This window comes from Ambystoma mexicanum, chromosome 5q (assembly GCF_040938575.1).
Source record: "Ambystoma mexicanum isolate Mex_15411 chromosome 5q, UKY_AmexF1_1, whole genome shotgun sequence".
NCBI lineage: Eukaryota > Metazoa > Chordata > Amphibia > Caudata > Ambystomatidae > Ambystoma > Ambystoma mexicanum.
Genome location: NC_090933.1, coordinates 410,973,427 through 410,995,229, shown reverse-complemented (window position 1 = coordinate 410,995,229; position 21,803 = coordinate 410,973,427). Strand labels below are relative to the sequence as shown.

At 46.8% G+C, this 21,803-nt stretch overlaps 1 protein-coding gene across 3 annotated transcripts in view; it reads right to left on the bottom strand.

Annotated features, from left to right (window-relative positions):
- RBBP8 (RB binding protein 8, endonuclease) overlaps positions 1 to 21,803 on the bottom strand; it is a 2,310,314-nt gene that overhangs the window by 467,847 nt on the left and 1,820,664 nt on the right. For all 3 annotated transcript variants that reach the window (XM_069620894.1, XM_069620893.1, XM_069620895.1), the window contains exon 15: positions 9,047 to 9,214. In XM_069620894.1, coding sequence (XP_069476995.1) covers positions 9,047 to 9,214 — 168 coding nt within the window. The remainder of the gene's footprint in view (positions 1 to 9,046; positions 9,215 to 21,803) is intronic.

Genomic DNA, 21,803 nt, shown 5'->3' with positions numbered 1-21,803 from the left:
ATTACTTTGCATGCCAATTGGACACAAGTTTATTTTCTGAGATGGGCAACAGGACGAGTGCCTCTGACCTGTTGAAAAGCATCTGAGAGAAACATTTTTATCGCAAGAGGTCTTTTGTTACTCTTGTGCCTTAACCATTTATTTGTATTTATTACATTTTATATATTTGTATTTATTACATTTTATATAGCGCTTTACGCCAAAGCGTATTACAAAAGGACAACAGGGAATACAACAAGCATTACATAACAACATATTAATCAAGTAACAAAAAACAGTACAAGGAACAATTTACATGAGTGATGTGGTTAAGCATGAGTGGTGAAGGACAACAGTGAGAGAAGCGGTAGGAGGTGTAGGATATAGAAAAGACCGAAATGAGAGAGGTAGTAAAAAGGTATTAGGGAGGTGAATGGAGTAGATGGGATTTTAGGGAAGTGCGGAAGGCAGAATAGGAGGAAATAGAGAGGATGGGGAGAGGGAGTCGGTTCCAGTGGAAAGGAGCAAGTAGTTGGAAGGAGCGGAAGCTGGATGGGGCACAGTGTGGAGGAGGATGAGTGAGTAGGAAAAGATCGGCAGAGCAGAGTGGGCGTGAAGGAGTATAGAAATTGAGGAGGGAGGAAAGGTAAGGTGGAGCAAGACCGTAGAGGGATTTGAAGACAAGACAGAGGAAATTGAATTTGAGCTGGGAGTGAAAGGAGAGCCAACCTAACGAGGAGAGAGAAGAGGAGATGGAGTCATGTGGTGAGAGAAGGCAGAGAGAGCGCATGGCAGAGTGGTAGACAGATTTAAGGGAGTTAGGAGAGTGGAGGGGAGTCCGAAGAAGAGAGTGGAGCAGTAGAAAAGTCTGGAGAACATGAGGGAGGTGATTAAGAGTTTAGTAGCTTGGAAGGTTAGGAAGGATCACATTTTACAGAGGTTATAAAGGTGAAAGCAGCAGGATCTGGCAGTAAGAGAAATGTGGTGAGAGAGCCAGAGTCAATGTGAAGACCAAGGTTGCGGGCATGTGAAGATAAGGGGAGTTGGGAAGGGGAAAAGAGAATGGAAGAACGGGAGGAGGGAGGAGGAAGTGTGTTGGCAGGGAAGAATAGGACTTCAGTTTTGTCTGTATTTAGGGTGAGAAAGTGAGAGGACATCCAGGATTTAATTGCGGAAAGACAAGAAGAGAGCTTAAGATGGATGTCAGAGGTGTGAAGGAAGAGAATGAGAGGAAGAGCTGGGTATTATCATCTGCGTAGAAATGGTGTGAAACACCAAAGGAGGAGATGATGGGAGCTAAGAAGGAAGTGTGAGTGAGAAGAGAAAGGGGTCGAGGACGGAACCTTGGGAGACACCGTGGTTGAGAGGAGAGAGAGGGGAGGTGCAGCCACCCCAGGAAACTGCAAATGTGAGGTTGGAAAGATAGATCCTATTGAGGCCCGAGAGGTTTTACGAACTGCAAACAAGGCTCTTGGTATCCTTTGATCACAATTTTTCCCACCTTGTTCAAATAACTTTCAGAGAATGGTCTTGCAAAATCTTTCCACTAGGCCATCTGTCTGGGGATGATATACTGATGTTGTAAGGGTAGCGATGTGCAATATTTCTTTGACTTCCCCACATAAGCTTGCTCATAAAAGGTGAGCCCTAATCCGTTAAGAACTCCTTTGGAAACCCCATCCTGGAGAAATATGAAAGCAGGCATTTCAAGATCTGTTGTGTCATGTTGGCTCTTAGGGGAAAGGCCTCCAGATAATGGGTGGCTTAATTTACAATGGCTAAGATATATTTGTTCCCCAGTTTAGAGGTTTCCAGGGGTCTCACAATATCCATACCAATCCTGGAAAATTGAACCTCAATTATTCGTAACGGATTTAAGGGAGCTGTTGGAGGCATATGTGTGCTAGTTTTCTGTCAGATTGCGCATGCTCTAATAAAGAGTTTAATGTCAGCGTAAATTCTAGGCCAAAAGAACAGATTAGTTATATATGCTTGAGTTTGAGAACTGCCTCAGATGATCTCTCGTCAGATGGGAATGGGCTATCTCTAATAGTACTCTCTTATGACTCATGGGCACCACCAACTATGTCTTTACTAGACCTTCCAAAGAGGTATCTCTTCTGTAAAGTAGTCTAGATAAAAAAAAAGAGAAGGGTCCTCCTTTCGGAACTGCCTGTAAGCATGTCTCAGCCAATAAGTGGTCATTTCTCGGAGTAAAAGCTAAATCAGGAAGAGTCTCAGACTCTTCCTTAATAGGTTTTCTAGTTTCAGGTTTGGGAGGATCTTCAGGTGTTTAGTCAGCCTCCCCAAAGCTTCTCAAGCAACCCTTGAGCAATCTTATTTCCTTGGTGGATCTGAAAAGGATCCTTTCTGTTGTTCTGTAGTAAAACCTTAACATCACTGTGGAAGTCTGTGTCTATTACCCCCTGCTAAGACATCAATCCCAAATCTCCATGCTAAACCTGACTTGGGTGCCAATCTAATGCATGTATCTGGGGGTGGAATCACTATTAGCTCAGTGGGTATCAGTCTCCTTTCTCCTGGGGGAATCGTTTAAATCCTACTGCTACAGATATCAAACCCTATAGAGCCGTTAGTGGCTACTGAGGGGTCTGATGCTTTGGTACTTAGTTTCATAAATTGTAGGGTCCCCCAACTTGTATTGGTTGAGCTACATCTCACTCCTGACACCATGTATGAAGGCATCATGAAGGAGGACACAGACAACAGAATCTAGAAGGTCTAACTTGCCATATGCGAAGGTGGGATTTCCCTACCTAATAAAAATGAAGGAAAGTCCGAGTCAAAATGTTCTACTTTTGAATCCATCTGTGTACAAAACCTAGGCTTGCCTCACAACTATAACCATATAATGTGTAGGGATGGCAGCAACAAAAAAGAAAACCTGTGTTTAACACGAAGTCCTGAGCTTCTTCCAGCTCAGATCTTTCTTCAGCTCCCTTCCCCGTAGCTACTCTCAACTCTCGCACTGCTGTCAAACACTCCTCTGACATCTGCCACTTCATCGAAGACCTTGATCTTGATGTCCTCGCCCTCACCGAGACATGGTTCATGGCCAGATCTGGCACATGTTTTGACACTCTCCTCCCTGAGGGTTACAAGATCCTCTCTGAGCCCAGAACTAACAGTCCCAGAGGTGGAGTGGCCTGATCTTTCTGAGTGGGTGCCTGTTCTGTCATTCCTACGCATGACTACTCCTCCTTTGAATGCCTAGTCCGCAGGCTCTCCATCTCTCTTGGCTTCTCTCTGACTGTGGCCACCATCTACAGGCCACCTGGACAGGTCACCCTCTTCCTCTCTGAATAGGCTGACCTCTCTTCTTCCCTCCTTTCCTTGACCTCTCAAAGCCTGCACCTCTGTACCTTAACATCCACCTGGAAGCTTCTAATCCCTCCTCTGGGCTCTTCCCCAACCATTACAACTGTCTCTCCCTTTAGAGTCTACCCTCTGGTCGAACACACTCTGCCGGACACACTTTGGATGTTCTCATCTCCTCCGACATCCCCCTCTCTAACCCTCTCACCACTCCTCTCTCTTGGACTGACCAGTTTCTGCTCTCCTCTCACCTGAAACTCCTTGGCCATCAAGCAAAGCCTACCACAGCACTGCCACCTTCCTTCTCGGTCATTCGGCCCATGAAGCGAGTGTCAGTGAACGCCTTTGCCTCTACTTTCTTTGCTCCTCCTACCCGCACTCAGATACAGCCCACTCTAACCTGCATCTTTCTATCTCCAACGCTCTGGATATCCTTGCCCCTGTCACGAGAATCCGTCTGAAGTCTACCTCCAAATGCAACTCTTGGTACGACTCTGACCTCGCCTCCCCGAAATGCAAGTGCAGGGTGGCTGAGAGGAAGTGGATGGCTTCGGGCGCATCCTCTGACAAACTGGCCTGCCGCCTGCTCCAAAGGCAATACAGGCTCTCTGTCCTCTCCAAGAAGAGGGTCCATATCCAAGCCTGCGTCTCTGCTGCCTCTAACAACACGGCCAAACTCTTCAAAATCTGAAAGGAGCTGGCCAATCTTACTGCAGTCTCCACCCCGCCTGTTCCCTCCCAGCTCCTCTGTACAGCTCTGGCCTCATTTAACCACTACAACTCAGGACATCCTGTCCTCATATTCCTCTTCCTCGCCCTCTACCTCTCTCAGGCCCCCTTCAGCTGCCTCTCCCTCTCCTCTTCCTTTATCCTCCTCCTCTCTGACAACACCTGACAATGTCTCTAGACAAGTTCGTTCTATGAAAGTGTCGTCCAAACAGGTGCTCGCCTGCTCTTCCTGAACCATCAGGGACCACGTTGCCATCCTAACTCCACAAATGGCTAATTTTTGCAATCACTCTTTGGCCACTGGATCTTTCCCCTGTCTCCTCCAGCACTCCCTTGTGTACCCCTTCCTAAAAAAGCCTTCTGCCGATCCTACATGTCTGGCAAACTATCGCACAATTTCTATCACTCCTATCCTGGGCCCACTCCTGGAAAAGGTGGCCATCTCCCAGCTTACTCTCCACACTGAATCTGTTGGTTGTCTCCATGATCATCAGTCCGGCTCCAAGCAGTCAGAGGCACGGAAACTGCTGTCCTGAACACCTGTGAGGATCTGATCTCTAATCTCGACTCCAGCTCTCCCTCGGTCCTTTACTCTGTTTTCGATACGCTCAATCCTTCCACCATGATCAATCCACTCCGTATGAACCTGGGCATCATGGATCAGGCCCCGGAATGGCAGACCTCCTTCCTCCTGGACCGGCCCTCCCAGGTCCAACTTGGGTGCTTTCTCTCCACCATCACCCTGGCACTTCAATGTCTATCTGGCCTCTTTGCCCACCTGTTCACCTTCTCTTCTAACATTTAGTGTTATGCGGATGACACTCCTCTCTCTTTCAGGCTTCACTCAGCCTCCTCTCCTCCCTCGCTCATTCCTGACAGTCTATCCGTGATTCAGGATTGGTGCGCCTCCAGCAATCTTTGCCTTAATAACAGTAAGACGGAGATCGTTCTCATTGGGACCCTGGCTCCCACTTTCCCTCTCTCACTCTGGCTGCCGTCCCTGGGCCCTCTACCCTCGCCTTCTTGTGAGGCAAAAAACCTTGGTGTCATCTTCGACTGCACTCTCTCCTTCTCTCCTCACATCACGGACCTTGCCAAAAAGGCCCACTTCCAGCTGCACCTCCTCAGAGGTATCCTACATTTTCTCTCTTTCCACCAGAGGCTCACTGTCTCCGGTGCCCTGGTTCTCTGCAGGCTGCACTTCTGCAACAGCCTCTTTCTCAATCTGCCTACCTCTACACTTCTCCCTCTGCAACTAATCCAAAACAGGACTGCAAGACTTATCTTTGGCCTCAAGCACAGGGACCATACCTCTCCAGCACTGAAACCTTTCCACTGGCTTCCAGTAGCTGCAAGGATCAAGTTCAAGACCTTCTGCATTGTCCACAAGGCTTTCTGGGGCTGTGGCCTGCACCACATCCAATGCTCTCTTCTGAAATACCTTCCTCCCAGAGCCCTTCACTCAGCTACCTCCACCTCTCTGAGGGTCAGATGTTTCTCCAGGCAGAGAGTGGGGGTATATCACTCTCCTCTGCAGGTGCCTCCCTCTGGAATGGCCGTCCTGCCCCTCTCAGACTTGAGCCGGCCCACCTGAAGTTACGGAAGCAGCTCAAGGCACTCTTTTTCTCCTCTTCCTTCTCTCTCGCTGCCATGCTAACTTACCTGTCTGCAGCGCCGACTGGTTGCTTGGTTCCCTCAAAGTATCACTGGGTACCAGTCTCCTACACAACCAGTCTTCCTTTGCACTGTCTCCTGGCCTACTGCGCACTTAGGGGCTGTAACTGTAACCCCCACAGCCCCCCTGCCTTCTTGCATTTACCCAGAGCCGCACTGGCCTGGCTGCACTTACTCAGAGCCATGCTGCTCTGATCGCACTTCCCCTATCCTCTCCCTTGTATTTCCCCATCTCCTATCCCCTGTACTTCATGTGGATGCACTTGCACGATCCGAATGACACAAGGCCTAGTAGGATCGTTTGTCTTGTCCTCCCTATGTTTTCCCTCACTTGTCTTGTGGCACCTAGGAACACTTGTGTACCGGCACGTTATACATGCCATATCATATCATTCCCCAAGTATAAAACAGTTCAACAAAGTAAAGTCTCAAAGTTACCTTTCTTAGAAAGCAATTAGTCTTTTCAGAGCTCAGGGTCTCCTTCTCCAAGTTAGGACTCAGGGTGCCCTTACCCAAGTTCCAAGTCACATAATTCAAACAGATTTGAAGTGAAATGTTCATTGTAAGAACTCAGGGTTCCTTTCCCCAAGCTCCAAGTACCACAGTTCAAAAGGAAACACCAAATATAATTCAAATAGCCTTGAAGTGAAATGTTCCTTGCAGAACTCAGGGTTCCAAGTGCTACACTTCAAAAGGAAACACAAAATGTCTTGGTTTTCCACAATTCAGTTTAATGTTGTCAAATACACAGATTGGATACTTTTGCAGCTTTTACATCACAAATGTTGAAAAAATGTCATTGTTAATCAGGCTTCAGTATTCTTTGGTTGCCTGTTCTCTTCAAATTATAATTCAGCATACTGTGGTTGATTTCTTTCCTTTTATCTTTCATCTGCTCAGTAGTAAAGTTTTAATTCAATAATGACATCTTTAGCTTAGGGTTCTTTTCCCCTTCATTTTATGATTCAATAATTGTTAGTTTCATTTTAACCAAATATTTCAATGTTTGGAGACCTTTGAAAACATGTTTCTTGCTATCCCCTGATGCAAAATATTCCCTTTGTTTAATAGTTCCTAAATATAAGTGTTCATTTAACTTTAATTGGTTTGTTCAGCGTTCAGAGATTTTCGAAAACGTGTGCTTTGCCACGCGTGACCACGCCGATACAAAGTATTTTGTTCTGTTAAATAACTAACAAGTATAGTTGTTTGTTTCCCTTTAATTGAGCCATTCAACGTTTGGAGACCTTCGAAAACGTGCACCTCTCCACATGCGACCACTCAACTTTCAAGTTCACACACAGGGACCGGATTTCTCCATTTCCAGAAACTCACTGGTCGCTTTGAAAGTTGATTCTGCAGCGCGGATCACACAGCCTTCTCTCTTCGGTGTTGAGGGTCCAGTTCCCGCCCCTGAAACACTCCTGGCGTGGTCTTCCACCACAGGGGAACAAGCACGTTGAATTAAAAGGAAAGTGGCAGCCTTTCAGTACGGCTTCCTTCAACTTTCCAGCTCTGCTCCAGGGAGTCCCTTCTCCCACATCACAATGGAAGCTCCTCTGCTTGCTGCGCCGGCCTCCTGGTCTTTCTAGTGTTGTTCCCGTTCCCACTGGGTTGGGTTCCATTTATACACCTGCAGTCCTTTAACAGCTGCAGGTGTGGATGATTGTTCCACTTTGCATTACCACAATTATAGGGACATGCCTGACCTTAGCTACTCAAGCATCTTCTTTATCCCAGCTGACTTATAATAGCCAATAAAGGTTGGGGCAGGGTCGGGTTGGTTGTCACTAGGAAAAGGGGCATAAAATGTCTCACCCAAGGGTACCCCGCGCTTCGTCCCCAAGGACCCTCCACCCAGGTGATACTCGCTTCTATGCCCCCATGGTCGGGATACAATAGCGATGGCCCTTTCCCTGGCCACCTGCGAAGAGAATCCAAGGGGTTGAGGAGTGAGAATACCATCAGGGTTCTCACACTTAACCTTTTGGTGAGTTTAGCTTGTGAGGGACAGGTATTGGTCACAGAACAGCAAACCTTACTTTGGACATTCTGACACAGACATTTTCATTATCTAGTTTTGTTGAGGCAGGAAATCCCCTCTTAGAGGTAGGGTTAGTTAGGATTTCCTCCAACTCCCCTTTCCCTTTGTTAGGGGCAGGGTGATATAATCCCCCCCCCCAAACAGAAATGGAGTGCCTGGGACTATACACTTTAGGAGTGACCCCATACATATAACTTAAGCAAGGCAAAAAGGATTAAAATGGCAGGGGGACTTAAGGAGACGTTCCTCTGGTTACCAAAAATAGATATTTGATCCAAAGAAATAGAGGATGAAAAAGCAAAAGGTTGAAGGGTCCTAAAAAGAGGTTCTAGACTCCACAAAAACAAGAATTCTGCCTTAGCTCCAATAAGTCCCAGCCAGTTTAATTAGTGGAGCAGGAACGTGAGAGTTGTGGGCCAAAATATCTGTAGGTTGACAGATAGGCTACCTTTGATCTACAACATGGGTGATCTGCTTGCTGCCAGGGCCTTGGCCATGACACCAACCATTTCAACTGTCCAAACCTCACTATGCATTTCGTGACACAGTTGGGCATATTGGGCAAGATTATCCTGTAGGCCTCAGTCTAAAAGAAAAGGAGAACAATGTGCTTATCAACTGTCTCACACATGCTGGCTCAATTACGTGCCGAGGAAGCAGCAGAGCGACGTGACGTAAAAGCAAAACACGCTGGCTCAAATACGTGCTGAGGAAGCAGCAGAGCGACGTGCAGCCAGACTTTAGGATGCACAGTTGCGAGCACGGCAATCCTGTTTTGCAGCTTCAGATCTGCATCGAACGCGACAGGCTGAGCAGATCAGCATCAAACATGACTCTGTGCTCAGCAATCACGCGATTATGATCGCCTTGCATTCCGGTACAACCCAGTTGATGATTATAGTTTGAGCCGGCGTGTTCTCATCGGCACAATGACTGAAGTGTGTCCTTATTGGAAGGCTCTGAAATTTGATGGAGAAACGAAAGGAATGTGTTGCGCCGCCGGGAAAATTGAACTGCCTCAACTTGGACAACCGCCAGGGCCATTAAAAAGTACCCACAAGCATTGTGAAATTGCCTAAAGGACACCTTTATTTCACTTCACAGTTATCTAACACCATCTCTCAATATTAACTTATTAGCTGTATCTGTAGATTTAATTAATAGGGACTTTAGAGCCAGATATGAATGTGTCATGATGCAAAGATCTTGGCGACCAAAGTACAGCTGTATACATTTTGCTATACAAGGCTTAGCTCAGTATCTTTCTTAACAATTACAACTTACTGTTCATGTTGTCATTTTCATTAGGTGTGATCTCTTGTTCTTCTGCTTCATTGTGTCTGTTCTTGCACACCATACCAGGTGGGCTTTCTGCAAGACATGATTCATACTCTCCATATGCTGTTCGATCAAACATTTCGCCAAGGCTGTCATCTGCATTACCTTCATCTTCTGCAAAAAAAGAGAACTCTATAATAACTAAAGATGATAACTGAATATACAATGTACTCATATTCAGTACTGTAGATAAGTGCCCACTTAAAGTACAATTTATTTTGTGGTGACAATTTATTTGCTAATTGAAGTACACACAGAGGACCTGCTAAAGAGTGGCTACAAGGTGTTATCTGAATTTAAATTTCAAAATAAGAGGCGCTGTATTACCATAAACAACTTGTAGTTTGCCTACATATGGCCTCTGTTTAATTGCTTTTGCAGCATAATTGATTGGAGAGGTATTGTAGGGTCATACAAGCCTCGGAAAAGTGATGCCAGAATGTTATGTTTTTTTTTCAAAGTGTTTTTATTGAATTTTCTTAAACATCAACATTGGGGCATCCCCCCTGCCCCATTCCCTCTCCCTCCCTCTCCCCCTCCCTCCCCCTCCCTCTCCCCTGCCCCCCATGGGTGTCAATGTTCTTGTGTCCGTGAGTGCAAGCCATTTAAGTACTATTTGATTATGTAAACAAGTCCAAAATATGTATTTTATGTGGGCACCACTGTACCTTATAGTTGCTCTGTAGGTATTCCAGGGCCGTTCCCCAGTTTGTTGTAAATCTTTGGCGGTCCCCTTGGATGTTATAGGTGATGCGCTCCATCGCCAAAAGGGACCAGATTCTTTGGAGCCATTCTAAGTTGGTTGGTGGTGTTTTCTGATTCCATTTCTGGGCTATTGCTAGCCATGCCGCTGTTAGGAGCCCCATGAAGTTTCTTTTCAGTGTTTTCGTCAGTGTCTTGTCTCTGGGACTCCATAAGCCACAAATCCATACCTCTTCATTCAAATCTTCTGCACCCTTAAACATCGCCTGTATCAGGCTTTTTACCTCCGTCCAAAACTGGAGCAACTCCGGAGAGTCCCACCAGATGTATCTCCAATTACCTTCAGCGTCGCATCCTCTCCAGCATTTATTCTGGATGGTGCGGTACATTGTGTGTAGTCTTTCGGGAGAGAAATGCCACTGAACCAGGATTTTGGTCCATGCCTCCCTTATCTGTATTGCTCTCGTCAATTTGATTGTTATGTTTTTTTATTCGATTCCTGCAGCACTCATGTCAAAAACGCTATATTTTAGTGAATTCTCAGAATTCCCCATGCTAAACTATGGTGTAGCGGGCGCTTGGGGAAGGGGCTTGGTCCGGCTGCTACCCGATGTACCACCTCATGGGAGGACAAAGCGGAATCCTGCAGGCCCATTACTCCCACCAATGTGTGGCATATTGTGGGAGCCGTCCCCTCCTTCAATGTTTGAGGGAATATGTGCTTGGAGGGGCGGGGGGGGGGCGCAGCGACGTGCCAATGCAGGATCCAGAGGTGCATAGGGTTAGGAAGGGGAACCCTATAATATCTCAGAGTTCATCAGCTCAGACATATCAGAATCCAAGAAAGTGAGCAAGGCCCAGCGACATGGCCCAAACGTCCTACCAGACCAGCTTGCGGTTTTAACCAGAGGCACTGTATCCTAGTCCTGGAAGCAGCCCTGGATAATGACAACCTTGGGGAGTCCAACTCCCAGAAAGCAGTGCCAAAGGAGGGACCAGCCAGTAAACCAGAATGACAAGCAAGGGACCTTCAAATGAAGATGGTTCACAAACCCGTTTGTTCACAAACCTTAAAGAAATTAAGCCTCCTGCTTACCTAAAAGGATTCAAGTAGAGAAGTGTTTGCTGGCTTTACACTCCAGCAATTACCCTGCGACACACACACCCTGCCAATAGTATACACTGCGGAAACACAGTGGAGCTGCAGCAGAAGGTAAATCCAATATGTCGCTGCATGCTGCGGTTCCCTTTGAAGCTTCGCAACCCCTCAGGAATTGTAATAAAACCTATTTGGTGATGAACCAATGTTAGACTAGGATTGATAATATCCTAATGAGAGATGGTAAGGACAGACAATGGAATAACCAATACCGGAGAATACTAGATCACATGGGGAATACTCTATCAGAAACATAGCGCCAGAGCCTCATGAATATATAAGATGGGACACTTCAGTCAGTATTGTGAACCCGGAAGAAGTAGAGTGATACACTTATGATCCTTTGACACTAGGGGAGCTGGTAACTGACCTGCTGGCTGGAGTATATCAGGAAGCCTTTTCACACTTGACACAAGGAGGGCGGGGGGAGTCTTGGAACCATGAGGAAGGATAGCTCAGGGGCAACACGTTTGTCTTGAAAGCAAGACAATGCAGCGCAACACAGGTTTGAATCCCGATCCCGCGCTTAGAAACCACTTGCTGGTATTTAGAACGTTATAAAAGAACAGTTATAACATAACACTTATAATAGTGCAGTAAAGGCCTTCTGGTTGGAAGAAAGCAGGAAGTCTTTCCCCTGACACGAGGAGAGGGTCCTGCAACCCTTATCCAGTGAAGGCGGCAGGCTGTTGGAAGGAAGGCAGCACAAGATTGTAGAAGTTGTTAGGACAGGTGGAGAGCTGCTCGTCCTTGTAAACCCTGACAGAAGGTTGACAACAAGAGTACATGAACCCCCTCAAATCCTTGAGGAATTGGAAAACCAGAGGCAAAGCTTTTCCACCAGCAACCCTTGGGAAGGGATGGAGGGCAAGAGAATGTCAGCTGCTTGAGGAGGGCACTGAATGAGGATGAGAAACACCAATTGAAAACCAAAGTTTGGGAAAAGACTTGCTGTGAATCCTGAAACCATAGGTCTGGGAAGAGACCTTAAACGAATCCTGAAACACAGTCTGGTTACAGACTTGTTAATCCTGAAACCCAAGGTTGGGGTGGAGACCTGTTGTGAACACTGAAACCCAAGGTCTGGGATGAGACCTACTGTGAATCTTGACAGTCAATGTGTGGGACGAAGGCCCGCTGTGACTCCTGAAAGACAAGGTCTGGGATGAGACCTGTTATGAATCCTGACAGCCAAGGTCTAGAAAGAGACCTGTTGTGAAGCCTGACGCCAACATCTGGGAACAGTCAAGTTATGAATTCTGAAATCCAATATTGAGAGCACTAGGATCACATTTTAGTTTAATCCATCCTTACGCAGTCTTATTGAGAAGTCCCCTTTCAGTTGTAGATTCTGCCCTCGTACCTGTTAAGCATTTATCTCACCCCCAACCCTGACCATTCTGTTGCTTAATATAAAGTGTTTGAACCACATTTCGAGCGCGATGTGCATCATTGGCTTGTGTTTCCCATCTATTGTGTCAGAAGTGGGATTTGGGAAGTAATGCACCGTCCAGTCAACACCCCTCCAGACATGGTTCCAACGGTTAATAGTGATTGTATCGAATGCCAAAGCATTGAATGCCTTAGCATCTAAAAAAAAGGCAACGAAAAAAAAAAGCATCAAACACCTTTTTTTCCCCATTTTTTTTATTTAATGGGGGTGGGGGGTCCGCCCAACCCCTGTTTTTTTACCCCTTAAAATCCATTACATTAAATCTAAAAGAAATTCGATGATTCTGGCATTCAATGCTTTGTATTCGATGCAATGACTGGATACCGGTTCCAACTGATAGCATATTAGACATTTCCCTGTTCCAGCCAAGGGAAGATAGAGGTAATAAAGTGAAAGATTTACCTGTTACAAATGGCCTGACATTTATTTCCTCTATAAAGATGTATATACACCATAGACCTCCCTGAATGAGCAACTATAATATCTATGGTGCTTACCAATATATGGTGCAAGGGAAAGAGAAGGCATTGAAATGACCTGCATCTGACCATACCATGTCACTGCTCTGCATATCTGATTCAAGCAGAAGGTCCTGGGACCGACCACAACTGCAAAGTCATAATACTCATCTTCCATGGAACAACCAGAGCAATGTAGGCATTTTGCTAGGATCACTTAGTGGACACTGATCTAAAGCATAGAGTTTTGACTTGTTCTTTATCCCAGCACTCATGTGCACTAAATTGTGATGGTAACGCACATTTGTGTGCTAGCAGCTTGTTTTTTAACACTGTAATTTATTGCATTTCATAATCACAGTTTATCGTTCTTTACATATTTTGTCTATCTTGCTCTGGCAACAGCCACCGAGCAAAACACATAACTGACTTGAATTCGTACTGAATTATATCAACATTTTAGGTGTGGCTCTTTGACAAGATCCTTGGGAGTACATTAAAAGAATCAAAGAAGCACATTCTTAATCATATGTAATGGATAAAAAGTACACAATGTATGCATTTTTGTTTCTCCATCCAGCAATTACTTAACAGCCAGGCCTTGCTGCAAAATACTTGCTCTTTGAAATACCAGTTATATTTCCTGTCCCTAAAAGCCTCTCTCTCACAGTCAGTGAAAATTAGACAGCTTCCACTCCACTGTTTATTACCAAAATGTTAGGTTTTAAACCAGATGTCGTCCTGTCTCCATCTGGAAGTGATTACTATGACGGTTTGTTGACATTACTCTGTCTTCCACATCAATACATAACAACTAGGCCATGGTCCTCATTACAAGTGTGGCGGTCCGGAAACAAGGGTGCTGGTAAACCTACCAGCACCCTTGTTTCCGGACTGCCACCCTACGAGTCTGCCTGCCGGGCCGCTGCGCCCGACAGGTCTGACCCTAAGGCGGTGCAGTGGCCGCGGCAGGCAGAGATGATATGGAAGCACCGGCCGCGAAGTCCTATGTGACTCCCTGGGAATGGGGACTTACAAGATCTGCCGCCTGACTTCCCGGGCTGCTGGGACTTGTAATGACGGCAGATCCGGTGTTACGGGGTCAGAGGCAACCCTCCGGTCGCACTGGCGGGTTACTGCCGACCTCGTAATGAGGCCCCATGTCTGCTATGTTTATAATCTAACATATATTTGTAACCTTTGTGTATGTAGTGCGTCTAATTCACATGTTGCAAGCTAATTTAAAATGTCCATTCAGTCCTCTTGGTATAATGGAGTGAAAATCTTAAATCCAGCAAGAGGATTTTCGAAAATAGACACCTTCATGCCAAGAGGAATTAATTAGCATTTTGAATTAAATTATTTAACTGAATTCATAAATTAGCGAAACCAGGATGCCCCAAGGATTGAAATTGAATAAAAATACACATATCAAACACGGAGCCAAGAGGATTTTGAATTAGTTTGCTATCTGTCATAGACCGAGGAGTTTCCTAGATTGTGCCCCGTGTTAGGGAGAATTCTCTTCTATGGCTAATTTGCCTTACCTATAGAGTCCCTGAGCAGCTTTGCTGGATTTGAAGGGTTTATTTTTTTCTCCTGCTAAGAGTGAGACCTTTTTTTCCCCACTCTTAGACAGATTGCTAGTGTGTGCTTTAAGCTATCTTGTGTGCCTATGGTCTATGGGGTCTTTCTCACCCTCATAGGAATCATCTTTTTACATGTGTGGTACACAGCACCCTCCGTGCCGTACCACAGGGGTGTCGGAGCGACCCCCAAACAGACTCCATATCCAAGGACTGACTACTGTCTCCCAGGGCATGTAAAGTCCCTATTGACTTTACTAGTCAAATCCTATGAACAAAACCAGTACAACCCGTCTTACTATGGAGGTACTGGGAAGGGTTAATAGTTTTTCCCTAGTGTTCATTTTCGAGGGGGTACCGTACAGTCCCTCTCTCAAAAGTTTCTGGCTGGTGGCAGTGGTTACTACTGTAAATATTCGACCGTGAATATTTTCCTATGGGATTTTCCCATTGTTCGAGGCTACCACTTCTACTGACAGCCTCTAACATACCGCCGGTTTATTTTAATATTAACTTTACTCCGGTAGGTTTTTATTGCCAGAACTTTGATTTAATTTCTTTCTCGTGTCTTTCTCTATAGTCCTAACACAGGTCGGGGATCCTTTGTTCGTCCTTTTGGCGGGCTTCTGCACCTCCTCTAGGCGCCACTGAGTCTGGGGTAGACAGGATGTGTGGGAGGGGGAATAGGCATCCTGGACAGGATTGCCTACGCAACCCAAGTCGCACTCTGCCCTGATAGGCTGGGGGGTTCTCCCGCCAGGAGAGCCACCCCACTGTGTGAGTGACAGCTAGGCTGTATGAATGGGGGTCTTGCTGCATAAAAGCAGGGTCCTGAGGACTGGAGGAGAGAAGCCAAAGACATCTGCAACGACTGAACCACCGGTGAAGCCCTGCTGCAGATCCTCACCACTTTTCTCCAACGACTCCAGAAGATCTTCGCCTGCAAGAGTCTTCTTCCTTTGAGCTGGTGGGGCGAACCAGTTCGTCAATCGCTTTCCAGGACCTGCCTTGGTCGAATCGCCAGTGCCAAGTACTAGGAGACCGAATAGCCAGGCACCCGTCCACCCGGACCGCGATTTCAAGGAGCGTACCTTTTATTCGTTTGGCAGCACCGCAGCAGGTTTCATCCCTGGTCAGTGCAGTAACTCGAACCTTCCTCCACGACGAGAGCCTCTCTTCCTCTGCTGGATCTCCCGAACTGCAGGAACTGCCAGGAACTACCGCTACCGCAGGAGCCTCTTCCACTCTTAAGGTACATTGTTCCGCCAGGCCTCCCTTTTAGTTGGGTACTGCTAAAGGGGTTTTAAATCCTTTACTTACCTACTGGGTTGGCCGCCCCTATCATCTAACATTGTCTTTCACCTTCTGCAACCGCCTTTTCGAATCGTTTAACAAAGACTTGACTGCAGCGACTAGAACATTTTGCTCCTGGGCACTTTGCCCTGTACCACTGACTCTGGCACAGGCTTATTGACTCTGGTTAAATCTGTTTCAACTGCCTTCTCTAGATTGCTTCTCATTTAGAAATCTGTTGGCGCACCTAACTCTTATAACCACCTTTTCCTTCCCTCTTTTTAAACTTGTGAAGTGCCATTTTGCTCGGTTTTCACCTCAGTATTATAGATGCTAAAGTACTGCCTTGCCTAACTTGTTCACAATCTTATTGGGAAGTGTTGCTGGTGTGTTTAAGAGTATATTCCTGTACAACTTGTCCTTTCCCTCCCTTTTGAGAAATTGTTAAGAGTGCCATTTCTGCTTGGTTTTCACTGTGCCGTTTTGCTCAGTTTTCACTCTTGCTCAAACTTGTCTACAATTTAAATAGGGAGTTGTGTATACTTTTCTTGACTGATTTAACTTGCTTTTATAATAGTGATCTGTGTGTGAACATCAGTGTGTGTAAAATATATATATTCTTTTTGATACAAAGCTTTGGTTAGTGTTTCCTTGTTCCATAGTATTGTAGTCCTAATGTGTAAACCCTGAATACTGCTCATCTCCCTCTTGAGATAAGTCTGACCGCTTAGCCACAGCTACCAACTTAATCTTTGTGGTAAAGACTGATACCAAAGGGGACTGCACAGGATTCTGCCTAACACCCCGTGCCACAGACATCTTGCAAATCTTTAAAGTGCAGGCCAGAGGACAGGAAATCAATAGATCCATTGGGCAACACCAAGAACCAATCTCTAAAGAGATTGTAACCAGAAGTCATTGTACCAGAGCCACATAGTATAAAACTGGCTGGGCTAAGTTCTTCGGATCTTGGACATGGAGGAAGCAGACAAAGCTTCACATGCTCCCTTGATACAAGGGGAGGCTGCTGGATGTAGGACTCCTGGAAAGACTGCTGAAAGGACTGATGCCTGGAGAAAGACAGAGGCCGGAAGGAGAGAAGGAGAGATGTTAAACCCTGGAAGAGGAAGGCTAATCTGAGGGACACTGCAGCCCCACTCAAGCCACAGGGGTGAACTAGAAAGCCAAAGCCTGGAGCTTCCCATCAGCGACCCCTTGGGAAATACGAGGTTTCAAGCCCTGGCAGGAGGAGCAAAGGCCTAAGAGAGGGCTCTCTCTTAGGCCCATGAATGCTGCACTCAAGGCCTACGAAAGAGACCTGTTATGAATGCTTTAACCAGGGGTTAATGAGAGAGGCCTAGTGCACATTATGTACCCAAGGGGTTTAATGTGAATCCTGTGCTCTTGTTACATAGAATACTAAGGAATAAAGACCTCTGATATAAGGGGACACAGAGGATGAACGGTCTAGGAGTGACCAAACGTACATTCTGAAATCCAATGTCCTGGAGAAGCCTGCTGTAAACCTGGAGAGATCTAATTAACAAGTTTGTTTTTGCATTCAAATAAGGAAGGACTCTGAAGGATACGTTTATGAACTTTTGCTTTGACAAAATCCTGTGAACATTTGTGTTATTAGCACAGGGTAACCGGGAGGCTAAATACTCATTACGTTTAGAATTGATACATTTCTGTTGGCCACATCATTTGAAAATGTCTTTGTAGATCAGGGTGTTCCTGGATCGGCAAGGGCTTGTTAGAATAGGTTTGGGTATTATGCTGGATCTTGAGGGGTAACACTTGGAGCACTAATCGATCACTACTACTGAGTTCAACCCATCCTGACACTAGAAAATGGGTTTCGGAGAGGTCAAGCAAGCTGGCTGCTAAAGTTGAGTCCAGAGCATAGAAAGGAGAAAAAGAGGATGTGTTCCACGCTGCTTCCTGTTGGAGTAGGGAAGATTCCACTTGGTACAACAAGATGACTTTGCAGATGGAATTGCTCACTACACTGAATCTGATACAAAAAAAAGATCTGTCTACGTGAATGCTGATGCTCCAGGTCATGCAGAAGTGACCGTTAAAATTCCAGGTCATGGTGAGACCTGCCTAACTGAATGCTAATCATACAAGTTGTGGTAAGAACTGTGAATCTGAGAAAATCTGTTGTTCTGAGACCTGTTCCGAGTGAAAGTTGAAAGATCAGATTGTGAGGGGATGACCTAACCAGGTGTATAATAGGAACTTGCATCTGTAAACCCAGAGGTCTAAAAGGAAGCTCTATATTGAATATGATGGTCTGCAAGTCTGTGGGAGTTGGTCGCTGAGTTGGACAGTCTGTGGCAGTCAGTGGCGGTAGTGGAGAGGCTGTGTGAGGGTGCTCTATAAGGAACGCTTTCTCCTGTGCTCTCGGAGTGTGGTGGATTAGGAGTTGTCCCCCCGCCTGCCTGCCTGGAGACGGCAATTGGCTATCTAAGAGGACATCACGGAGGAGAACTGAGCAGCAACTGGGGATCTGAGACATCGGGTGCGTAGTGTACTCGCCCCGTATTGTTGGTGAACAGTATATATTTACAAAGTGAATTTATACTCGGCTCTCTCTTTGAGGGGAGAGAATCGTCATCTCTCAACTTCTCTAACATACTCAAATAGTTTCAGTGCTCAATTGGACCATCTAATTTTTTTTTTTTTGGCTTATGCGGTGTAGCAGAGTGGCAGCCTATTGTCGCATACTTAGCAGTGAAAAAAGCATCCTGGAAGGACGGCCACTAGGGGGCGCGGAGAAGCAGATGTCTCAACGAATAACATCTCGTCGTAGGGCTTCTTTGCGGGTGGAGTCTGCCCCCCACAGAAACCCCCAACAGTGAACAGCATACTCCCAGCGTAACGGGTGAAAGCTGTGTGCACCCCCCGGACCAACCCGCGGGACCGAGGGTGCACAGAAACGTGTAAAACACTGTCGCAGCAGAGAGCGGGCAGAGCCACAGCCCTGACCTGACGCAGGGCACCAGGAAGGAGGCACTCCGGTATGCGGGTGAAAGGCAGCCTGGTCACCTGCACATTTTAGCAACGCCCGCCCCGAATCGCAGGGGGATCATCGTGGGAGCAGCAGCGGACCCCTGGTCCATTTATATGGAGGGGGGCGATCCATGGAGCCCCCCGCCACGCAGAAGAGGAGCCCCGGAGGACACGGGCAGTGCGCGTGGCCCCAGGTGAGGGCCGTATTACGTAGTAATACTGTGTGCACACATGCGCGAACCTCGTTCTGGCTCACGCATCCGCGGAGTAAATAAACAAGGTCTGGACAGCAGTTGCCGCCGGGACCCCATTGCCAGCAGACGTGTCCGTGAGTTCTTCATTGTGTATGTGTGCGTGCTGTGTGGGGCGGCCTGGGGCAACTCGAAGGCTCCAACATTGGCGATGAAGTGGAAGTGCTGTGTAGATGTGTGGGAGCCATAACACGTGCTACATGTTGGATGTGGCATCCCCTCACACTTGGCGGCTCTGGACCCGACGCAGCAAGGAGCGGCCATTTTGAAATTTCGTGCGCGACAGTTGCAGCCCGGGAGGGTGCTTGTGCGCTGTCCTTGTGATTCTTGAGGATCAAATTTTGGAACCTTAATGGTTTGCCACGTCGGGGATCCGTGAGCATGTGGAAGTGAAGGTGTGTGCTCCTCTTCCAGCACAGATTAGTCCATGTGGCTGAAGAGATCTACAAAAATACTTTTACAGCTCAAGTTCTGGCAATAGTGGAATCCAGTCTACAAGGTCAGTGATCATTCCGGGCAGCAGTGGTGTCACATGGTCAAACAATCAAAAAAAATAAAAACATAAAAGGGGACGAAAAGTGGCCCACATACCACAGGTTTGCGGCCTCACATCTTAGAGTGGGGTGCCTGTGCGACCTGCAGAGATGAGTGATCAGGATGGAGCAGCTGTCGCCCCAGCACAGATACCACACCGACAGCAAGGCACACTGGCGCCAATGCCAGAATTTGACACATCAGGACCTCCGTCCAAGCTTGGGCCCATATGGTTATTGTGGGTCAAGAAACTTGAAATGGTTTTCAAAGCTACTGGTGAGAATGATGATGATGCTAAAGTAGCGACCCTGCTGTATTCTGCTGGGATAGAAGTGCACCACATTTTCGAGTCATTAAACCTCCAAGTTGTCACCTATGCAGCAGTTAAAGCAGCTCTGCAAAATCACTTCCTCCCCATGGCGACCATGGACTATGACAGATTCATAATGTGCGGAGAAAAACAGCATGATGATGAATCCCTGGATCAATTCTGCGCAAGATTGCGCCAACTGGCAAGCACATGTAGATGGGAAAATGAAAAGGGCATGGTGCGAAACCAGGTCATTCAGGGGTGCAGTTCTGGCAAATTGAGGAGACAGGTTCTTCGAGAACCAGGAATGACATTGACACAAATTCTAGACACTGGTCGGGCCTATGAACTCGCAGAAAGCAAGGGAGCAAAGATGGATGCAGCTGCTCGCCCAGGTAACAGTGAAGATGCTTTTGCTCTGGGAAGATCCACCCCACCAAAGTCACGGTGGAGCCAGAAACAAACTGACGCCACCCCTGTCCAGGGCACTCCTCCGTCATGCCAATACTGCGGATATGATCTGCCACATGTGGGAGAATGCCCCGCCAAAACGAGAGTGTGCGGCAGGTGCAGTACACCAGGACTTGCAGAGGTCCTGCGAGAGTAGGCGGAGGAAACTTAACTTCAGGAGACCCAGAAGCGTAGCAGCCGTGGAACAAGGCATACAAGAGCTTGACATAGCGGAGGAGGAGGAAGATGATGAGGAGGTATTCTTTATCTTTAGCCATGAACGAGGCCTGCTTGTCTGCTGGAATGTCTGGAATAAAGTCTGCAATCTCGCTCCACAGCCGTGGATTGGCCACCGCCAGGATGGCATCAGCGTTTGCCTGTCGGAGATGCAGGCCCGCATTGGAATACGTCTTTTTTCCATAGGACTCCAGAGTTTTCTCCTCTTTGCCCAGTAGTGCTGAAGAGGAAGTACTTGAAGAGGAAGCCTGCGGCTTCGCATTCCTAGATGCTGCTGCTATAACTGAGGATAGTGGCTGCGGGTGTACCGACAGAAGTATAGTGTCGCCCTCCACCTGCCTGAACTTTGCATCCAGTCTTTGTTGACTGGCTGTTAGGGAGAATTCTCATTTAATGGCTAATTTCCCTTACCTAGGGAGTCCCTCAGCACCTTTGCTGGATTTCTGGAGTTATTTGTTTCACTTGGTAAGAGTGTGAGCTTTCCCCCCACTCTTACCCATGTTTTGCCATGTGTATTTCATCTGTTTTTGTGATTGTGGGCTCTGGAGTACACCACTTCAGTATCCCCCTTCTTTTGTGTGTTGCACAGCACCTTCAGTGCAGTGACACAGGGTTCCCACCGACTCCATTTCTGAGGCTGACTACTGTCCCCCAGAAAAGGGTAAAGTTGCCATTAACTTTAGTCATTTTACCACAGATCCAGTACACCCCAGCTTACATGGAGTATTGGAAAGGGTTACTTCTTAGCCCTTTTTATCTGTACCTCCTAGAGCATTGTTACACTCTTACCATTTAGACTTGGCTGGTGGCAGTGGTATCTACCCCAACTTTTCTACCGCGATTATACTATATAAACGTGGTATTGTAGGCTATTATATATTAGCCTCGAACTTAAACCCGCTTGACCAAATACTTTTTCTTTTTCCGGTCGGGTCGGGTTTCTTTTGGCTCCGGTCGGGTTTCTTAGCCATTTCCTTTTGTTAAAGTCCTTCTTGTGTTTTACTTTGCGCAGGTTTGCCTTCTTTGTTCACTGTCTTTTGGCGGGCTTCTGCCAAGAAGCCCTCTTCTTAAGCGCCTCAGTGTCTAGGTGGGCTGAATGTGAGGGAGGGGTGTAGTCGGAAACCCAAGTGGCACTTTGCCATGATTGGCTGAGGTGGTCGTCCGGGCTGGACAACCCCCCTGCTGCGTGATTGACAGCCAGGATGTGTGAATGGGGGATTTTCACATAAAAGGCAGGACTCTTGGGCTAGAA